The sequence below is a fragment of the Sceloporus occidentalis genome, unplaced genomic scaffold (genome assembly GCF_023333645.1).
Source record: "Sceloporus occidentalis isolate IW3139 unplaced genomic scaffold, rSceOcc1.0.p SCAF_3, whole genome shotgun sequence".
Taxonomy (NCBI): Eukaryota; Metazoa; Chordata; class Lepidosauria; order Squamata; family Phrynosomatidae; genus Sceloporus; species Sceloporus occidentalis.
Genome location: NW_028316983.1, coordinates 141,153,894 through 141,176,261, shown reverse-complemented (window position 1 = coordinate 141,176,261; position 22,368 = coordinate 141,153,894). Strand labels below are relative to the sequence as shown.

Sequence of the window (22,368 nt, the reverse complement as noted above, 5' to 3'; positions counted from 1 at the left end):
AAATAAATAAAAGACTGACTGCAAACAAGAACATTTTGTTACAGTGCAGTTGAAATGACAATATAAAAATACTTTCCCTATAATCTCTCAGACTTTGTTCTAAGTAATAATGTCCCTGTAATGCATTATATTTTTGGATCACAATGATGTCCTTTTTGTGATTGAATTTTAGTGCTAATGCTTCATGTTTTTTTTTCTATAATGATAATTGTTTACTTGCAAAAATGGGTGCAATTTTCACCAGTATTAAAATTTAAAATCTCCCAAAAGGACAGCATTGTTGTAACATGTCACCAGCAAAATATACACACCTCCATTCATACTTTCAATTTTCATTTTTTTTCCTGAAAAAAATCCCCTTACATTCTTTAAGGGCTGTAGCGGTCAATTCCACCATGGTCAAGAGGGGCTAGTAGGTTTTAGGTCCAAGAGAAAACCTTTTCCCAAAGAGGAAATGACTGAGAACTTTATTGCATTGGCTCTGGAACGGGCCTGTAGCGTTCCAAAATGGAATGTTCTGGAGACGGGAGGTGGCAGGGAACACATTTTACTGCACAGTGAGAATGCTGCTGCCACCGCTGAATGTCCCCATCCCATTCCAGATGCATCCCAGAGGGGGCGATTTTTGGGAACACTTGAGAAGCGTTCCTGGAAATCGCCCCCTGGGGAAGACATCCAGAACATCAACGGATGTTTGGTGGCGGCGGCAGTGTTCTCGCTATGCAGTAAAATGCATTCCCTGCCACTTCCCATCGCCAGAACATTCCGTTTTGGAATGCTACAGGCATTTGGAATGCTACAGGCCCGTTCCAGGGCCAATGAGATAAAGTTCTGAGAGTCACTTCTGATTTTGCAAGAAGATATCAACTCAGCTTAATAGAGGCCTGGCTTCTCCCATAAAACATGCCTAAGTTGTCCTCATGACTTCTAGCAGGGCAGCTAAAGCTACCTGATGTGGGAAGGGGATAGTTATTACCCATCCCCATGTACCAAGGCAAGAAACAACACATTAATGTCCATTTGCAAAAACTGTTTGTATCTTTCTTGGAAACTTGCCAGAGACTGAAAGGCTAGGCCTTAGGGACCACCACTTTGACTAGCATTGCCTTGGAGGGTGCAATTGGGGGAAGAGTTCCATTAAAAAATAACAGGTGAGAGGGGCACAAGGATGTTTTAAAGTAACAGCCTCCACCAACACATTAACCATTTTTGTTAACATTTCAAAGTCTGCAATGGCCATGTATTGAAACTCTAAAGTAATGGTATCAGTTGTGCTACACTGCTCCTTGACTGGCTTGCTCATCAACCCAAGGGCCAAGTCTGCACTGCAGGAAAGCAGTGGAAAGAGACTACAAGAAACCCAATAATATGTTCACAGAAGATTTAAGAAGCATGGGTTCTGTGTTACTGGGGGTGGTTTGTGATATGGGAAAATATTATTTTCTGTAATTGAAGGTAACTGTCAAATTGCATAATAAGTTTCATTGTGAAAGGATGTGTCTGTAGATATTTATGACCACAAGCATAATAAAAATTATTTTAATATAGTTCATGGCACCAATTTACAACTTGTCTGCATGCTTTAAAACACAAATATTGCTGCTTGAAAAGGTAAACCCACGGGATGCCCTTGGGCATGTCAACTTCTCTTAGCTCAGAGGAAGACAATGGCAAAGCCTCTCTGGACAAACCTTGCCAAGAAAACCTCATGACAGGTTCACCTTAAGGTTGTCATAAGTCAGAAATGACCTGAAGGAACACAACAGCAGCAGCAGCAGCAGCAGCTCTCTAATAGTGAAATTCCACATAGAATTCCAAAGTCTGAAGTAGATATCACACAGATCAGTACAGTGCGCCTCCATCATACGTGGGTGCTGTATACGCGGCTTTCTGCTTACGCCGAAAGCCACGTGACAAGCAGGAAATGGTGCGTGTGCCCATGGCGCATGTGTGCCACCGTGCCTGGGCCCCATTACTTTCAATGGGGCTCAAGCATACGCAGAATTTGTCTTACACGGGGGGGGGGGGGGCGGAACGGAGACCCCGTGTAAGACAAGGGCATACTGTACAATGAAGAGACCACAGACATCTTTTATATGTGAAACAACTTGGATTAGTGCAATGCTCTGTTCGATTATAGTGCATAAATTAACAAATGGGGATGAAATGCATTTTCTAATAGTAAACCCATCATAGTCCAGTAAAATCCTGAGATCCGTTACTACTGCTCTTTAACAATGCTTACACTCAGCTCAAAAGTGACAAAGGTAAAGAAAACATGTTGCACCCCACTAGCAGATCCTGTTGCCAAAACTGACAAACACCTTCCCCAAAATCTGCTTCAGATGGATGGGAGGATGCTACACCTGTTGAATTTACTTTAAAACTATCAACTTTATTGCACTGTTTGTTCAGAGGGTGTTTTTTTACAATCTAAGGACAGGGATGTTTATAAATAGGTATTTCTGCTGTCTGTTCTCAAAGAGAAATGCTGTCAGCTTTTTCCTCCACAAGGGTTCAGCTGAGTCCTCCACTGCAAATATATTCCTAACCAAATCTTGAACATTTACAAAGGGGTCAAGCAAAGTTAATAATTGCCAAGTTTTACAATGTACATGTCCAGTTTCCTATAAATAGGTGAACTGGCAGCTAGGAAAAATTCTTTTTCAAAGAGATGGTACATGGAAATATTGCTAAGCAGTAGAGCATCAGAAATGGTTATTTGCCAAGTACAAATTTAAGTGCAAATTATCAAATTTATTTTTAATTAAAAAAAGGACCAATATAACAGAAAACAGAAAAAGCTTATACTACTTTATTTACCTGTTTGTTTATTTATTTATTAAATATCCTGCCTCCCCCACCCCCCAGTGTCTTATTTGTCATAGTATCTGCAAGTTTCATTGATCTGAATAGGTCAACTTTAGTAGGGAATAAAACTGGATATAGGGGAAGGTAGATTTCCCAAAATGCTGCTTGTATTGTCTGTCGTTGTCGTTGTTGTTGTTATTATTATTATTATTATTAAACTTTATAAAAATATCCATAAAACCTGCCAATGGCGTACATTCTACAGGATAATAACAAAATACATTTAAATCAATAGATAAGAATACAAGATAGCATTAGATAAAACAAACAAGCAACAAATTAAAAACATTGAATATCCTACCGTATATCAAGCAAATATCAAAAAAACAGTCAGATAACAATCACACAATGCCAGGGAATGCTTCCCTGAATAATATAGTCTTCAATTCCTTTTTGAAACTGGTTAAAGAACTGATGACCGGGCTCATGGGGGAAGAGGACTGGTTGGAAGAAAGTAGTGTGTTTCTTTATACAGTCAGCCCTTCTTATACACAGATTTTTTATACACGGATTTAAGCATACACGGTTTGAAAATGTTCCAAAAAAGTATAAATTTACCTTGATGTTCCATTTTTTATTAGGGACACCATTTTGCTATGTCATTATACTTAATGGGACTTGAGCATACACGGATTTTGTTATACACGGGGGATCTTGGAACCAAACCCCAGCGTATAAAAAGGATCCACTGTACTTCTAAGGTTTGTATGTCTGATATGCAAGTAAGGAAATGACTAAAATTTTAAAAGAATGAAACATACCTCTACTACGTAGCCAAGGTCTCTCACATAATCTCTTTCTGTCTCCACTAATTCCTGTAGGACATAGCTGCAAAAGTGATGATATGTGAAAAACATTAACGGAGGAGTTTAACAATATAAACAAATCTTTCTTAATGTGGTGCCCTCAAAATCCAATTGTAATTAGTGAGGTGAGTTAAAATTATATTTGTTTATAAGTGGAATGGGAGAACTCTCTGGTTGTATAGTACTGTGTTCTAATAAGAAAGGAAAAATATGGAAGACTACCACAATGAGTTATTAAACAATCAGTTATTTAACACTTCCCTAAATTTCACAAACTAGCACCAATATTCAAGCGTTGTCTAATACCAGTTATGTAAAAGAATTACTCAAAAAAACACCAGACTGCTAATCGCTTGACTTTGCCAGAAAGAAGCCAAACCACACCTTTCTATTTCAGTCAACTTGTATCCCAGAGTTTTGGAAATACTCTATAATGCATCTTCAAGGACAGATGATACTACCTCTTCTGTTTTTTTGTGCTCATGCATTATCTCAATAATCAACGTCCTTAGGCTAATTTATTTAATCATTTTTAATTGCTTTTTACTATTGATTGATTTTAGCTGTATTTTGTTTTAATCTAGTTTGTTAGCCGATTTGAATATCATATTGGGAGAAAGGTGGAATATAAATCAGCTAAAATTGACAATGGGATTCTATATTAAAGAGCTGTTAACAGGGGCTCATTGTAGTTGACCTAAAAGAGAAATTTGATTGTGTGACATTTGGTCATGCCAAAAACACTTCATTTTGATTACTCTGCATCTGCACTTATTTGAAGAGTTTCTCTGTTTCTCAGTGGGCAAACAGAACAAAAGAGTTTTTAATCATGCTGTTAAATTGCATGTGCTTTCTTAAAACAGTACTGCTTTCATCTAGTAATCTTTTTGGGGTACATTCTTTCTGATGAAGACAAAAGTGTCTGACATAGAGGGAAGGTCTGCATACATACATGGAAACCTGTCCTTTAGAATTATAACTCCTTAAGACTATTAAATAAAACAAATTACAGTGAAACAGAAGACTAAATTTCAGGAAATTCCTAAATGTATAAATAATTTTATTATTTTTAAAAATAGGTTTCTATGTATTTCTCACTGATATACACATTGTGTAAGTTAAATCTATTGTATATATACAGTCACCCTTCTATTTTCATGGGGGATCTGTTCCGGACCTCCTCGTGAAAACAGAGTTTCACCTATATTCAAGCCCCACTCGCTTGAATAAAGGTGTGGGTGTGCACAGCTGTGTGCTGCGGGTGCGTGCCCCATTCATTCTCCCTCCGTTCGTCCCTCGCGCATAAGTGAGGGACACGGATCTGAAGACCGCAAGAACAGAGGGAGGACTGTAGTACCCTATGGCTGTATTGTTACAGGCTTTCTTGGTCTTCACAGTGTATTATGTTCATATGGCTCCATACCCTAAAGAGGAGGTCCATCTCACTTCCTTCTTCATGTCCTTTTGGAAGCTGATAAAATAATTCCCTTTTAGGAATATTTAACAGATAATTTTATGTTTTAAATCGCTCTCTTTCTCTTTCGTTTTTTAAAAAATGTTTGACATATTTTGATTGCTGTTGCACTTTTACTGTTTGGCTATTACTTTTAGTGATTAAGCTGAATCCTGAATTTGGTTCTCAGGGCCAGTAATATTATCATATGGCAACTATCTAATTTTTCTGATTTTTTTTTTTACATTTTTAAATTTAAAAGTGTACTGGGACCTGGGAGGCCGCACAGTGCTGCAAAGTGATAAGCTGGCCTCCAGTTTATTTTCCCCTCAAGAATACCTCTGGATCCATGGGGGTTCCAGAAGCAATCCTCCAAAATACATAAATAGATAAATAAATAAATAAAGTGTGATTGGAGTCTACACCAGATCAGTCCAGATGATTAGGTAGAGTATTTGTGTTTTAAATACACTGCTTCACTATGGTTTAAAAGCATTAGGTGATGTAATCCCTTTCTCTCAACATCTTCAAAAAGACGCTGGACAGTTACATGATGGGTATACTTTAGCTGAAGATCCTGCATTGAGCAGGAGGTCAGACTAGACCACCCACAAGACCCTTTTCTACTCAATGACTCCATAAGACCAAAGGTTAAAGTGTCTCATAGGTGAAATTTAATGGGTTTCCTGGAACAATTCTTGAAAAGTGAAAGTAATTATGTTTTAACATGCTCCCCCAAAAGAGTAAACAAATTTATATTAGAATATAGATTTTACAACAACACAAAAAATAAATGACAGATGCATTTCTCAAGCAAATGAGAGGAAGCAGAAATTAGCAGGCCAGTCTTACTGTCGTCTTTTTAAAGAGCTGGACTTTCGTTCTTCCATCTCATCAATAGGTGAGGAGGAGGAGAGAAGTGAGTTGTCTGAAGGATTGAATGATGGGCTGCTGCTATCACCCTGGTCTACCATCAGTGAACTTGGACGATCCTCCAGAGCCTGTGAGTAAATGGGATAAGCACGGTTTACTCCTGTTAAAATGCTTTTTACAAGGTTAAAAGGATCAGGATAACATCTCTAGAGTAATCCATTTAACAACCATTAAAAGACATATTAACATTTTGTCTATTTTAAGAACACACTGGCCATTTATAGCTCTCAAACTTTCTGGATCGTCACGATTTCATCCATTTTGTGGATACCACAATTCTCCTCTTCCCAGCTAGTCTGCCACTGTGAAAATTGTCCTGCTGTAGGTTGTCTCATATTGTGTGCAGAAATTTATCCAGATCAGAGGTGTTTCTGTGCCTCTCTTATTGCACCTATCATGCTCCTCTGGGTCACTGAGGCAAAGATTAATTGTGCCTAATTCTAAGGTTCCAGGCAGAGGCTGGAGCTGCACTACTGAGATCCTGTCAAGGGAGATGGCAGGCATCAAAGATGAAATCTAGACAGAAGAGGATTTTTTTTCATATGGCACATAACTCTCCTATTTGATTGCAAGTGGTGATGGTTAGTAGCTTAGATGACATGAGAAAGAGAGAGAGTACATAAAGTCTTGAAAAATATATCTATTGGTCTCACTTGATCAGGCAACTGAATATCAAATAATCGGTAACCAAGAAGGCCTGTTTCCCTTCCATTATATTTTCAAATTTCCCAGCTGGCCATGGATTGGAAAAACAATCCAGGATTTTTTTGGTCTGGACCAGAATAGCAATCCTGTTCTTCTAGTCGATATGCTTGAACAGGATAATGTGGATAGTGCTTGGAACTTTCTAAGGGAAACAAGCAACAAAGTAAAACAACCTCCCCTCCTCGCTCACCATTTTGCTCTTCACAAGTTCTTCTATTGCACTGACAAGTTCTGCTGCGCTGGGAGTTTCTGAGCTAGTAGGACGCACCAACAACCGAGAAGATGTCTGCACAATGGGATGAAAGAGGGTAGGGAGAGACATCCATAACATCAAGTTGAGTTTATACACATGAGACAAAATTTTGTTTGCAAGTATCTCATGAATGAAACACCTTTCCTTCCAGTTCTAGTCAAACATCCCTTCATCTAATAGGAGCACAATAAAAAATGTTAAATAAATTCTCGTACTGAAACATGTCAAGCTGGTTGCCTCTGTTTCATACGTTAGAGGTTGAGTATCCCTTATCTGAAATTCCAAAACCTGAAATACTCCAAAAATCCAAAACTTCAGGTATTTGCAAATACAGATATTCCAAAATCTGAAAAAAATCTAAAACGCAGATCATGTCTAGTCCCAAGTGTCTTGGATAAGGAAGACACAGCTTGTGGTAATACTGGAACATCATCTCCATAAGCAATTGGGTGACTGGAAAATATTCTTGGCCCACCTTCATCTTGCTACTGCTATTTAGCCCACAAAAATAACCACACAATGTCCATACCTGATGCACAGAATTATCTAAGGATCTTTTCTCCACCCCTCCCAAGTCCACAAACAATTATGATGCAACAAGGAAAAGAACCACAAAAAGTAAACCAGGGGACAGGCTAATATTACTAAACTAACAGCCAATTGATAATTCTAAAAGGGAGCAGGGTTGTTTTGCTCACCATTCCTTGTGCCATCCATTTTCCCCATAGGTAAGTGCAGAGTCTAGCAGATCTCTGGCTTCAAAAGCTACAAGAGGCCAATTTATGGCTGCAACTGAGGATAAAAGGAGTTCACAGCAAAGGATTTTGGGAGGGGGTGCGGCCACTGAATTTGGCTTTCCGTAATTAGCAAACAGACAAGTCTGTTTGCAGATTACATATATTGTCAAATAACTGGAAGCTAAACAAGGCACAATAATATGAACCTCACTTCATATTACAAGGACAGCACAGATATACATCATGCAAAACACAGGCTAAGTTGTTTTTCACCACTGGACGGACATATTAAACCAACAGGTATGATGTTTCAGAATGTGGAACTCTGTTCAACCTTATATATGGGAAGCAGAAGATTGCTCCCCCATAATTTAAATGATAATATGCAGATTTTAGTGTGCTGTAATTGGCTTCATTGGGACGGAACACTGGGAATGGGGGAAGCGCGAAGAACACACAAGAAAATCTAAATGGAGAGGTAGGGAAACTGAGCCAAAGCAGAAACCGAACATAAATCAACATAATGCTAAAGAAGGAGGTTTTTAAAAAAGAGAAACAAAGAAAAAAAGAACACAATTAGTTATGCAGTAATATAATACCTGTCTTAGCAGTTTTAATGAAAAAGGCAGAAAATTCAGAAGCTACAGTTTAAACACAACTTATGAAGTATGCAATGATGTTACCAAATAGAAGAACTACGGAGACTGTGCAAGTGTGTTCCAATTGTGACAATCAAGTGGTTATTTAGTGACACACAAATTAACATGATCTATTAAAGCTCACAGCTAGGGACAGGGATGCCAACTGAATAGGTCTATGAAGAGTGGTAAAGTCAGGCAGAATCAAGGTCCCTCCCTTTCCCATAAAAACCTTTTAACTAGATAAGCCAGTGCTGTTTACAAAAGCTTGCCTATACAGCAGCACTATAACTCTCTCAGAGATTTTGACTTCCAATATGCACTGAGGAAATCTTGTTTTAAAAGAAAAGTAGCAGCTATGCTGTATAGCAGGCGTAAGCAACTCTCCAGAGTTGGGAGGCTTCACTACCCTCCTCAGTGGATCTTGGAGAGTCAAGTACCTCTGCCAGACCCCTAGATTTTTAAAAAGAAAACTGTTACAACATTGTTTTTGGTGGTTGGGAGGGTAGGGGTATGAGAGTAACGTCATTACATTTTAGCCCTTCAGGGCTGCTTTAGGCCCAAGAGAGGCTTTAGATTTCCCTGTGCCTAAAACAGCCTAGGTGTGGGTATGCCAAAACTGCTACATATTTCCTGGGAAGGAACTAGGAGGCAAATGTAGCTGCAAAAATATTTTTTGGGTGCTGCAATGTCCTGGGAGCTTCAAAAATGGCCTTGAGGATATGAGCTGCTCTTTCTCCACCACTGCTGTACAGCAAAAAAGAAGTGATTCCCACAGGAACACCAGTGCAACATCATAAAGTGGAAAAATTATTATCACCTGGAAAATATATTTTTAAAAAGTCTATGTAACAGTATCCTGCAAGTAGGACACACACACACATGTAGTCCATGAAATGAGCTGCCTGAGACTCGGGGCCAGTTCCTGTCTGCTTAAGACATAGGCAATGGCAGCATTTTTAAAATAAAATCTTCAAGAAATCTTTCTTACATGAATTTGACTATTAATTTGACTGGAAAATTGCAGAGGATTTGGAGATTGTTCTAAGCACACAGGCAGTTCACAGGCCCCATCACTGGCTCATGATAATGAAGATTTTACTTTTTGAAAACATAATCAACTGCTGATTTGCTGCTATGCACTTCACGAGAAGATCAGTATGGCTGGACAACCTTTTGCTACAGAAGACTGTCTGTCATAAATTCACAATACAAGGACTGAAGGTTTTTTCAGATACTGCTTCCCTCATTGCACCTCTGAGCATTGCTGGACTGGGAGCAGACCTTTGGCTCACAAATATTTCTTTAACTGCGTGTAGAATGAGCTCCTAGATCACAACAGCCATTTTTGAAACAAAGATATTATAACAACTAGAAATGAGACTGTCCAGATGTTCTTGGACTGCAACTTCCCCCATTCCTAGCCAGCATAGCAAAGGTGAGAGACAATATGAGCAGATGCTGGGCAAGACCTGGTGGGCCACATATTCCCCATTCCTGCACAAAATAATACACAGAAAGGAAAGAGGAAGGAAGTGCATCAAGTTCACAGTTGTTCCAAAACTTCCTGTGCACAGAGATAACAGAGAGAAGTAACATCTTCCCAAAGGCTGGTAAAGGATTTCAGGTGCTTAACCTTTGGTATGAATCTAAGTTAATATCTCAACAAAAACCAGGATGATCACAAACCTGTTGAAAATTTGTAGGTATGCTGTACACCAAGAGTCTTGCAGGACAGTATGCACAGAGCATTCTCCAACTCAATGAAAAGAAAAGGAAGGCTCTGGAGTAGATAGCCCTCTGTCTGTGCACTGGAGCTCCTGTAACATATCTGGAGCTAGCCCAAAATGTTTTATTTGCAAAATAAGCAAATTAAAATAAAGACAGGAAAAATTCTAAGCAGTGCCTCAAGAGGTGGGGTGGGGGGCAGGGAGAAGATTTTTGTTCATCTGTTGGAATATTTCATGGCAGGTTCTACTGCTGTTCTATCCACTGTGGGAATCAATTTCACAGAGAAGCAGGAAATCCCCACTGCTATCCAGGATGTGGTTACCTTAACAATGATTAAGATCCTCAGGAGAGAACCACAAGAGTGCTGAGGAAAGAAACCAAAGCTGCTGAAAACATCTGCTTCACTGAGAAAGATGGCTTGTTGCCAAGAAATGTACTACGTAGTCAGAGGCTCACATTAAAAATTTGCCCCCAAGTCCCACACCACTAAATATGTTAGGCAGAACAGTAAATGCATACTATTAGAAGCAAGATCTTTTTTTTGAAGTGAGAATTTCTTTTATTTGCAAATAAATATTTATTGCAGAGCTAAAGGAATACAGGAGTGTGAGGCCTTGTGATGGAGAGACTGAGAGACAGCAGATAGACAAATAGGCAGAAACGGCAGAGACAGGGCGGGGAGAGAATTAAATCCTCTAATTTTTAGAAAACTAGAATCTGATTAACTAATCTGTTTCCAAATAGAATTCTAAGTGCTATGTATGCCCTAAATAGCTTGAGACTTGGCTATCTGAAAGATGGCATCTTCCTATATGAGTCTGCTCAAACCTGAAGAGCTTCAAGGAGGACCTTTCTCTTAGTCCCATCACTTCTCTATGGGAGCATGGAGACGGCTTTCTTCATGGCTGTTTCTAGGCTTTGCAACTCTCTCCCAAGGTAAATTAGGCTTACCTTCCTTGATGTCCTCTAATTGGCAAGTGATTTTCCCCTATTCCAACAGAATTTCAAGAAATGACTGTAAGGGCATTTAATAGTATCCTGTTTTACCAACTTTTTTATTTATTTGCTTACATGGTTAATTTTAATCATAGTTTAACTGCATTTTAAAAATCAGGCGCATGTCTTTACCTATGTCTTTGTATATGCTTCTACCTGTATTTATTTCAATATATCGTATATACCTATTTATAAGCCTAAAAATGTATGCCCAAAAATTGACCTCAAAATCCCAGGTTGACTTATTTATGAGTCAGTATGGTAATGTGATAGCAGCTCTTTCAGATTTCCCCTTGTGGTTGGGAGAGAGTTCCTTTTTCCTCTTGAGTCAAGCAGAAAGAGTCTCAGGTGATTGACTGCTGTTAAACAAACAAACAGAGTTCTTCTCCTGCCCCTGTTTGGGGAGTCAAGGGTGAAACCAAAGTTGAAATGCTGAAGCAAAAAGCCTCAATTAGAGTCCCTCTTGCTGTGTTCACACATACACACAATGAAGGAGCCTCCAAGTTTTGCCCATGACTTATCCATGGGTCATGGCAAAATCCTTAATTTTGGTCCCCAAACCTGCCCTCAACTTAAACATAAGGTTGACTTACAGTCGAAAATATACAGTATATAAAACTCAACATATGAATAGCCTAGTCACATCTCCTCAAAGAAGAAACTCTGCACATGTGAAGTCATCTAATTTGAGATAAATGAAGGAGAATTGGTGAATAACCTTTAAAAAAAAGGACGGAAATGACTTTAGCATGTCACAGAGATTTATGACAGAAACATGAGAGAGAACAGATATGTATGATGATATTCCTGAAGTCCAGAAAGACACAACTGGTCATCTTTCCATATCCTTCAGAAGATTTTCCTCTTTAACAATTATTAGGATTCTATGGCTCTGGCTTACTGTTTTATTGTTGATTGATATTCTTGCTTTTTATTGTATTTTTGCTGCTGTTATATTTTTAATACCTGTTACATTGAAGCTGCCTAAGGAGCCCAAGGAGCTAAGAACACAAGACACACAAGTGAAAAATAGATATGTATTACAGTGACATATGAATTTCTTTTGAAGATGCATGCATTATGAATATGTACCAAGAGTATAATATGTGCACTGAGTACAGATGTCAGCTTTACAATGTTATCACTGAAGGATGAGAAGATATCCTGACAAAAGGCAAGGATAAAGTTGGCTTATAACTCAGAGGCCAGAGAGAGGGCTAACATTTCTACTATTTGGAGGTAGGGCTTTGTTATCCTGGTATAGCTGTGCACCTTTTCAAGCCCTGGTAAAAAGAGAATAAATGATAGCAAAATGAAAAATTATGCAAAACCGCCATTCTGTTCCAAGAATATTCATTTGGATATGCCCATATTTCTCTGTCATGTTCTGGGATCTGACATTGCTGGCTTTGAACACTAGATACACAGTATGCTGCCATGGGTAGAAGTCTTCTTTTTCACTGCATTTACCTTGTCATCCTGTGAGTCTGGCTGGAGTAGACTGTGCTGCTGAATTGCCATTGGAGGTGGAAGTGGCACAGCATCAGCACCTTCTTCACCTTCTTCCTCTCCACAGCTCTGCATGCCTGATGAGGATGACTTGGAGAGTGTACCACTGCTCAAGCCTTCATTTCGCCCTCTCTGCAAGTATAATGATAATAATGCTTATGATTTATACAGTGCTCTACCTGGTGTTGAAAGTGTCTCATAGAGACTACCTCAGCAACACTTACGACAAGCCTATATAGTAGAGTAGTATACTATTCACACTTTAAAATGCTCAGGCCTGAGAGCTTTCTGTAGAGCCTTCTACTCTCCTAGTATTTATTATGTGGCAAATTCAGCTCATTTTAGCTCCTTGGTGAATGAAGCAAGACTTCTACTTCGGTCATGGAAGAAACACATTAATTGCTGGCCAAAACAACAAAGACAGATGAGGTCTCCAATATAGTGCCCCTGTGGTTTACTAGTCAATCCCTGATGACTGACCATATCTGGTAGGATTCGAGTTTAATCATACACTTGTTATCAATATGGCCAAGATTATTTAGCTGAACTATGGTATTGTTATGTGCAGTGTCAATATGGTAAGTCAAAGCTCATGCCTCCATGTCAAAACCATTAACAATAAGAAAAGAGTAATAACTCTAAAACATATGAGGTAAACTTTAATCCCAGATCTTTTCCTGCTGTTACTACCCCTCCTCGAATCTTTGTTGGCTGAAGTTAGTTAAGAGTTATTTTTACTGACCTTCTGTCTCAGTTCTGCAGGACCTCAGAATAAAATATCAATGAGGGTAGCAATGACAAAGTGCAAATGTTCCCCAACAGTTAAGTTGTTCCACATTATTCTCTCTATTTACCATGAAACAGAGTAAATAGAAATGGAACAACACATTTTGAGGAATGAAAAGAGCCAGATGTGGTTGTTTATGGAATAGTGCTGTAGAAGATTTAGCAAACAAATTGCTTGCTAAAGGTTTTGGCAGCAACTGAAAACAAAAAAATGTCTTTGCTTGTAGAAAAAGTGACTCAAACACTGTGGTGCCCCTGGATGCTTTATACAGCTCCCACAATACCTTTCCATTGGTCAAATTGACTAGCAATCCCTCACCCTACAGAGTGCAAGCTGAGTCTTCTCTGAAGAAAAAAATAATAATCAGATAAGGAGCTGTAACACCTTATCTCAATTGCCTGTACATAGCCAGCATTCCAGTTTAAAAACTGGGCCACCATCAACATCAGCATAAAAGATTACTACTCGTGAACACACATACCTCTTCTATGGTTTCATCTTGTGGTGTAGCAGCACTGTCATCAGAGTCCTTCTGAGAGCCAGTGTCAGCATTTTTCCGGACTTCTCGACTCTTCTTATGTTTATGGGCCAGTTTCTTCACATGGCCATCTGCTTTTCCACTGCTAAGTCGCCTCACTGGGCTAGTGAGCCATTTCCTCAGGGTGTTGCCGGGACGCTTTGGGCCCGGGGAACTCTGTGCCCCAATCATATGGGGCTGGAGTGATGTTACTGAGGCAGGAGGGCTGGCATCATTGCTGGAAACTGAAAGTGAATCTGAAAAGACAAATAGAGGAACATTTTAGGTAGAAGGGAAAAAAATGAAGGAAACCCCCCCACTTATCAGCAACCGAAAGACATCTAGAGTGAAAACATGGGCAACAGTGACACTGAGACTGAATTTGTTGACACTGCCCATGAACGTCCCAATGTAAGTACTCAACTATTAATTCAGACTGTGGCCACTATACTACCATATATTGTTACCTGCTAATGTATCAACCAGCAACCTTGTGGGTCCTAGGAAAAGTACCTATGCTGGCACTAATGAGTCCCAAGCAGATCTGATGTTTGAATTCTGTACACTATCATTTTAATTTATATTGGTGAAGATACTGGGGAATGAATCTCATCCATGCTCACCTAGTAACCATATGTGAATTGATAAGAGGCTGATTTTGATTAGTAAAGTAATTTCTGTGCCCACCCCATCTCGACTGCAAGTTGTATATAATTCAAAAACACTTAGTCCGCTTCAAAATTCACCTACTACTACACACCAGAAGATGTATGACACATCTTCTCGTGTTATTTGTACATCACACTGCAAGTGGCACATCATTAATGCACACAATATCATGCCGCCTAACAACTGAACAATACAATACAATAGTAAGGTAATGAGATCTTATATTCATTGATATAATGCCAATGATTCTCAGTCTTGTGCCACTTTAGATTCGCAAAGGGGACTCAAATGACTGAGCCATCCCCTCCATTAACACCACCCTTGTTTCCTGGACATAGAACCACCACATGAGAGAGGAGGGTTTTAGCCAAGTTTTGACATATGGCACATAGTCATGGCCAGAGGCTGGATGGCCATCTGTTGGGGATGCTTTGATTGAGATTTCCTGCATGGCAGGGAGTTGGATTGGATGGCCCTTGTGGTCTCTGCCAACTCTATTATTCTATGATTCTATGAAAGCTGTTCTCCAAATTCTTTTCCCTGTATAATTTAGGTAATCACAGCATAATGGCCTAATTTCTCCTACATAATTTATTTTTTGCTTTAAAAATTATTTTGTAAAATGTATTTATGCCTTATGAGTGACAGAGAAGGATATAATGCTATAAAGGGCAGTGAATCTCTCCCTAATCCACTAGAAATCTCAATCATCCTCCTCACTGTCTTCTGAGACTGCAACAGGCACTGTAATCTGTCATCTTCCAACTGTAATCTTTACATGCATAACAGCAAGAAATTCAATGGTTTTCTTAAAAGATGAATTAATACTTTACAAAACTTAATTATATGCCCAAAGTAATACCCTCAGCATCATTGTTAAATACAATCCTCTTTTGGGGGTGGGGAAGGGTGAGAAAGGATCGTGACAATGCATTGCATTCTGAAAATACGATCACCAGCATTTATATAAAGCTTGATAAGCAAACTGATTACATAGTTATTGCTGTACTGATCTATTTTAAAGTCCTATGAATTTTCATGAAGATGCGCAGCTATTCTCTTACTTCCCATTCAGAAGATGATAAGCATCTTCTTCCCTCTAAGTCTTCAAATGGAACTTATATCCATCCAAGCTTAGCCAAAGATATTGTCCAAGTTCATAAAAACAGTCATAAATACAGACACCAGATGAGCCTTTGGGACTCTCTTACCCTTTTATCAGATTACTCAAGGGTTCACTTTTGTTTAGACTATCCATAAACCCTCCAAGGGATAATTTACTGCTCTCTTCTTAAGCCTGAAGTACAGCTCCATATGTGCCTTTGCTAATGGAGGTCGAAGTTCATATAAAGTCCACAGAATTTTTTTTTAAATATGAAAAAAGTATGATAGACAAGCTGTGACCACAATGATGACAAAATATTTCTAGCCAAGCAACTGACACCATTAACCCACTCAACCTAAAACTAAAAAAAATCTAGTTTTGACCATCTGTAAATAGGGTTTTGTTTTAAAATTAATCATGCTCTGTCTCCTGAAGAATGAAAGGTACCTAGTTCAGATTGTCTTGTTCATTTCCAGTCCAGTCAACTTTAATTTTTAAGGTAATGCCAGAGACTACGAAGAAAACCTATTTGTTCCCATGGAAATATATCAGCAAATTAATCAGATTTAATATTTTCCCACAACTAAATGTTCCCCTAGACAAACACACCACACATAGGCACACTTTCTATTAACCAAGGGAAAAATGTAATTCATATAGGTTAGGGTTGTCATTCATGCTGTTGCAGCATAACTATCTGCTATTGGAAATAAATTTAATACTAAAAATGGGAGTGGCAACTTGCTATTCAAAAGACAAAAAAGAAAAGAAAAGCTGGTATTCAAACTTCCTGGACTTATGTCATTTGCCCTTCCTTTGTTATCTCACTGGTATAGTGTAATGAAGAGAAAGCACGGCTTAGACAAAGAGCTATGAAGTATACTTGGGGTGGAGATGTTCTTCTATGTTTCAGGGTTGTGCTGAATGATGTTTTCTGATCAACTGCTGAGCTAATCTCCTTGGTGTGATGCAAACAATATGTTCCACAGATGATTTAGAAGAACACTGCATGTTTCTTACCATATTGTAATGTGATACAGCCAGTGATACAAAAGGAGACCATAAGATCAGGTTGCACACAGCTGGCAAGAAACTCTACTGGCCACAGTATACACTGTCAGGAAAGGCTACAATTCAGGAGAGGTTACCCAAGATCATGTCCCGCTCACCTGGCAAAGGACTGGATTACTATACCTCATCTGTAGACGTGGACAGCCAATGGTCACACATTGAAACACACCTGTTAAACTTTACCCCTAAATTTTGGTGACACACCATGGCTAAGGCTTCAAAACCAACAGTGGTTTAATAATGGTTTAACACAGGTGGGGGGGGGGGGTAAGGTTTTACAAAAACACCACTGGGGAAAACTTCCCACAGAACCATTTCCTCCATAAACTTCATGTCAATTCAAGAAAAGCATATGGAGGCCATGGTATAGTCACATTTGTTGCCTAATTCATACCATGTCTACACAGGGATCTGTAATTATCCAGGCCTTCCTGGGTCTATACATTTGACAGAAACATCATGTAGCAGCTAAGAGTACAAATAAGGGAGTCAGCCAAGTTCCAGTCTTGTGTGGAGAAAGAGTTCACCAAGTTCTCACCTAGTGAGAACAGACAAACCATTAACTCTCAACCCAGCCCAGCATTCTATCTTCAATATGAGAATAAACTGCTAGCAAATTTTACATGGCTATAGCAAAAGTTGCACAGAACATATGAGAAGTGCCTTAAAAATCTAAACTGAGAAAATAAATGTTAGGTGCTATTGTACTGCCCACATATGCAATAAAATAAGAAATGGCTACTTGTCACACCTCAAGATATACAATGTAGATCTTCACATGTAACAAGCAGCTATTGCATGCTTTGTTGCAAATTTCTTGTTGTCATTTGTTGTTGTTTTCCTAGCAAAATTTATTGGGAAGATGTTTGTTGTTGCCTTCCTCTAAGGATGAGAGTGTGACTTACCAAAGGCCACCCAGTGGGTTTCCATGGCTGAGTGGGGATTCAAGCCCTGATCTCCTGGAGTCCTAGTCCAACACTTAAACCACTACATCATGCAAGCTCTCATTACACCATGTGGTTTCACATATAGTCAGTATAACCAGAGATAGAAAGGATACACCTTGGGTTGAGGGAAGGGAAGAGAAGTCAAGTGCTCAGGGGGCAAAGGGTAATGGCTTCGATAGCAAAGGACATAATGGCTTGGTGACTTCGTGGGAAGGCAGTGGTTTATGTCTGAAACATTCAGTGGCATGATTTTTTTAAAAATCATGCATGTAGCCGACATTTTGCCTGCCCCAGTCTACATACAAATTTCCCATATAAAATTGAAACTGATGTAGGAAGTGGTCCCCTTAGAAGTCTCTTACAGCTGAACTGTATAAAGCACTTAGGCACAAACATGTTGGACAGAAACCAACCTGAAGTCATTTCCTTTTTTGTTGACATGGGAAACAAGCCATTTTCCAACTCATAAGAAAAAGCCTTTTCTGTCCAGTTGAAATAATATTAAATTAACTGCAGGTTTAACTTGAACTCAAGCAGTGTTCAGTTATCTAGCCCATGACTATAGTTTCTCTTCTTCAGACAGTGTCTGATATCTTGAAAATCACACTGTAAGACTTGGCTTGATATCAGCTAAACAGAGCTGAGATAATGCAATGTAGTGCAGAAGTAGAGAACATGTGGCTCTCCAGATAAAGCTGCATTGTAGCTCTCAACAGCCCTGACCAGCAGCTAATGGTGAATGATAATGGAGGTTGCAGTCCAACAACACCTTGAGGACCATACATTTCCCCTACCTAAAAAAGCAAACTGAGCCAGGTTCAAATGCCTACTTTGTGCTTACTGGCTCCATCTCTTTTTCTTGCTGTAGTACACCCCATTATACCTCACTAAATGTGTGGGTAGTGTACGTATACAATTATACTGCCCCGTGCTTCTTGGAAATGGGATTTGAAAAAGCTGATAAATAAAATGAGTTCTATGGCAATTCCAAGTAGCACATCTACATTTAATAGGCACAGATCCCGTTGGGGCATATCAAGGCTTGTAAAGTTTATCCCATTCCAAGCTCCATATTTAATGGTAACTGCTGTTAGATTCACGTATCATAGGAGAGTTCTTTGAAAACTAAATCTATCCAAGCATGCACACAGACAGATACAGTTCTTAAGACTAGCCATGGACCATGGTAATTCCCAAATAACACATGAGAAAGCACTGGTGGAGAAATGTAATATGCATAAGCAAAAGACTGTTGAAAACTATAAATGTGTCACTGGCTACTAGTCTTGGTCACCATGTGTTACTCTTCTGATTACCAGATACAGTATAGAGCTCAATCAGATGGCAGTTAATCATCTTCATGTCCTTTTTATGGGCTTTTCACGCGTATTAACAGACACAAAAAATATTGTGAACTAGACCTTGTCTCTGATTTTCCAGCAATGCAAAACGTATGTTCAACAGAAGCACAAGGGGTAGGAATATACCTGTGGCCTTTAAAGCCCCTCAGTTTTAACCTATCATAGACAAGTAAACACACACCACACATGGAGCGAGCGAGTACACAAGCAAATAGTGAAGTGCTCAAGTACACCATGTAATACTTTCTAAAAGCCAGATGCTACATATATACTATATGGGCTTGCTGAGGAGTAGTCCCTGGAGACATGCATTACACCCAACAGATCAAGCCATCTGACATCATGAAATGGCTGCATTACTGTACTTAGGGGCACTGCGGCACCCTCTCCCCTGGGGCATGAGTGACAGCTGGAGCTAATCAATGAAGAGAAAAAACAAAGGAGGACTATTTCATACACAATCAAGGTGACCTCCACTTTGCCATGGCCAAATCTGTTTGATCACCTAGTATAGCTAAGAGATACAGGTCTAACATATTTTAGGCGAACACATAAAATGTCTCCATTCTATACTGTGCATATATATGCATATATGTATGTATCTCTCTCTGTGTAATACATGTGAACAAGTCTGACAGCCAAAGATCTAAGAGAGATATTTGCTTTCTTGTTCAAGGGGAAACAAACAAACAAATGAAAAGCTCCCTGTTGGATATTTTGGCTGGAATCTGGTTGAGGAATTCTGCTGGTGGAAATGTCTCCTTTCCTTTCCAGCAGCTCCCTCTTATCACTGTAGTTACCAGCTATTTGTTATTTAGGAGCCTGCTTTTATATAGTGATCTAAACCTAAACAGAAAAGAGACCTGTGTTGCTGGCTCCTGACTAGTCTTATTGCAGGAACTAGAAGGCATTTGCATGTATTGCCTCTCTACCCTATTCTCACCAGTATTAAAGGCAGGCAAGAGTACAAAAGAACTGAGCTATGGAGAGAGAAAGAATTAACAAAGTACACATGTTAACATGTTGCAAAGCAACTGCCGCATCTCTCCCCCCTCAATATCCCAGATGTACTTTTATGAGCTCCTAACCTTCTCAGTGTAATAATCCCACTCTTAAGAGGAAATGGAACTTCAACTCTTTCCCCAAAACAGAATGCTTGCCAAAGTACAGGAGAAAAAAAAGAAGGGAAGAAAGAATCACTCATGTTGCTAGTATCGAAGAACAAAGGGTCCCCACATTACTGGATCAGGCATCACTTTATATGTTATTGTTAATATAGCCAAGGTAGTCCTTGTTCCAGACTGGAAACAGAGCTTTGGGATTTGTACAGATATGACTGAAGGTTTTCTTCTGGCAAAATATCTCTTTACTACAGGACCTGTTTAGCATGACTGTGCCAAGAGTGCCATTTTAAGCATATGTTATTTTTGGTATTCCTGCATTTTGCAATTTCAGGTCATGATGTTTTCTGATCAACTGTGGTGTTGAGGGCTGAGGAAGAAAGAAGATGCAACCCACTGTAGGTTTTTTTTTTAAACTGAATTATTTCCTACTCCCCTGGCTAACAGCATTTTTCTAAACATGTCAAATGAAGTTGTTGCTGCAGCGTGTATGGGTACAGCCTTTATCGAAATAATATCAACACCCTCCCCCAATAAGGACAAACATAAATAAATAAGGGCATTGCTATTTTGCTTTAAACCCAAAATTATCTAACATTTTAGGCTGCTTCAAGTGATACCTTTTAAAAGATTATACATTCAAATTATTTTCAGTATGTAAAACATGAGTGCAGTAAACAGAAGTATCATTGTTTTTATTGCTAGTGTTGCTGTTCTTTCACTCCCTAGTCTAGCCAACACAGTTTTACGATCAGACTGTGGAACTCTCTTCCACTGGAGTGTAGCTGGCCCCTGCTATGCTCTCTCTCTACCGATAGACAAAGACTTTTTTATTTAGATAAGTCTCTGATTCTTAAATAATATAACAGAAGGGTGTTTGAAAGTGGTGTGCTGTATCTTAATCTTTTAAATTATGCTTTAAAGTGTTTTTAACTGTTTTTAACCACGAGTGATCATTGGAACGGCGGTATATAAATAAAATTTCATTTCATTCATTCATTCATTTCATAACAGAATTGTTGTTCATTTTTCAACTTTTATAAAACAATATTTTCGCTGATTTTTTTCAAGATTATTTGAACCTGCTCCCATGCCGGAAGAAAGCTACAGTAAAACAAGTAAGTAAGTAAGTAAGTAAGTTGTGAATCAAAGAAATACTCAGTACATTTAATGGTAACTTTAGCTCTTTCTCTATCATGTAATATACACCATTACCTTATCTGTACATTCATTTATATACAGCACATAAAATGCACAGTACTTTAAAGAATTAAAATAGAAATCATGTACTGGTAAGTTAGTATGCTTCATTTGGAAGCATTAGTAATCTATTCCTTGGGGCTCTACCAGGATCTCTTATCAACATTTTGTGCTTCTGCATTCTCCTCCTGAAACACGCAAAAGAACAAAAGATCCACTTCTAAACCAGTGGGGAATATTAAGGGGCAACAAACCCACAAACACACTTATTCTGCAATAGTCATGATGAAGTCACTGGGATTAATCTGGAGGAAGTGGTTTCAAGGCAATGGCCAATATACAGCTGAAAGGATGAGGTAGGGTAATGACTACATTCAAATACTTGATGGGGTGACTCCTTTTTGGGGGAGAACTTTCAAGAATGTTAGCTTTCTCAATACTCATCGAACTTGAATGTTCGATCATGGAGGGAAAAAAGCTTATCTTCTAAGGTCCTCTTCTCCATATCAAACGCCTGGCATGAGAGCGATGGTGGACCTCCTTCTCAGGCTGAAGAACTAATGCACAAAGACCTGGGTCTTTTAGGTAGAGCTAATAGAGTATTGTCCTAATGACTCCAAGGTCAAAAGTTGGGCCTATGAAATACAAGGTTGTTAGCAGCCAGGCAGACTAGGATTGGGAAACATTTCTGTGGGAGAGAGGTTTTCTTCTCCTATGCACTTCCCCCAGTGTGGGTCACCCCATATCTCAAGTTGGTGTTAGCTCAGTGGGGAGAACTAGAATTTCTGTCTTAAGTGCCTTCTTAAAGGCATCTAAGGTGGTAATAAGACGGTAGGCTATTCCACAATTTAGGGGCCATAGCAGTGAATGCTCTATGGGAAGTTGTCATTAACTTGATCTTATGGTATTCTAGTAAATTCTTCCCGGTTGTTCTGAGAGTGTGGGGCAGATTGTGTAG

At 39.1% G+C, this 22,368-nt stretch overlaps 1 protein-coding gene across 2 annotated transcripts in view; it reads right to left on the bottom strand.

The window, feature by feature from the left end:
• The window catches only part of TRIO (trio Rho guanine nucleotide exchange factor), a 289,861-nt gene that overhangs the window by 30,665 nt on the left and 236,828 nt on the right, over window positions 1-22,368 (bottom strand). For both annotated transcript variants that reach the window (XM_089516462.1, XM_089516461.1), the window contains exons 35-39: window positions 13,901-14,193; window positions 12,594-12,764; window positions 6,959-7,054; window positions 5,983-6,131; window positions 3,633-3,699 (exon numbers count right to left, since the gene is read on the bottom strand). In XM_089516462.1, the coding sequence (XP_089372588.1) occupies window positions 3,633-3,699; window positions 5,983-6,131; window positions 6,959-7,054; window positions 12,594-12,764; window positions 13,901-14,193 (776 nt within the window). The remainder of the gene's footprint in view (window positions 1-3,632; window positions 3,700-5,982; window positions 6,132-6,958; window positions 7,055-12,593; window positions 12,765-13,900; window positions 14,194-22,368) is intronic.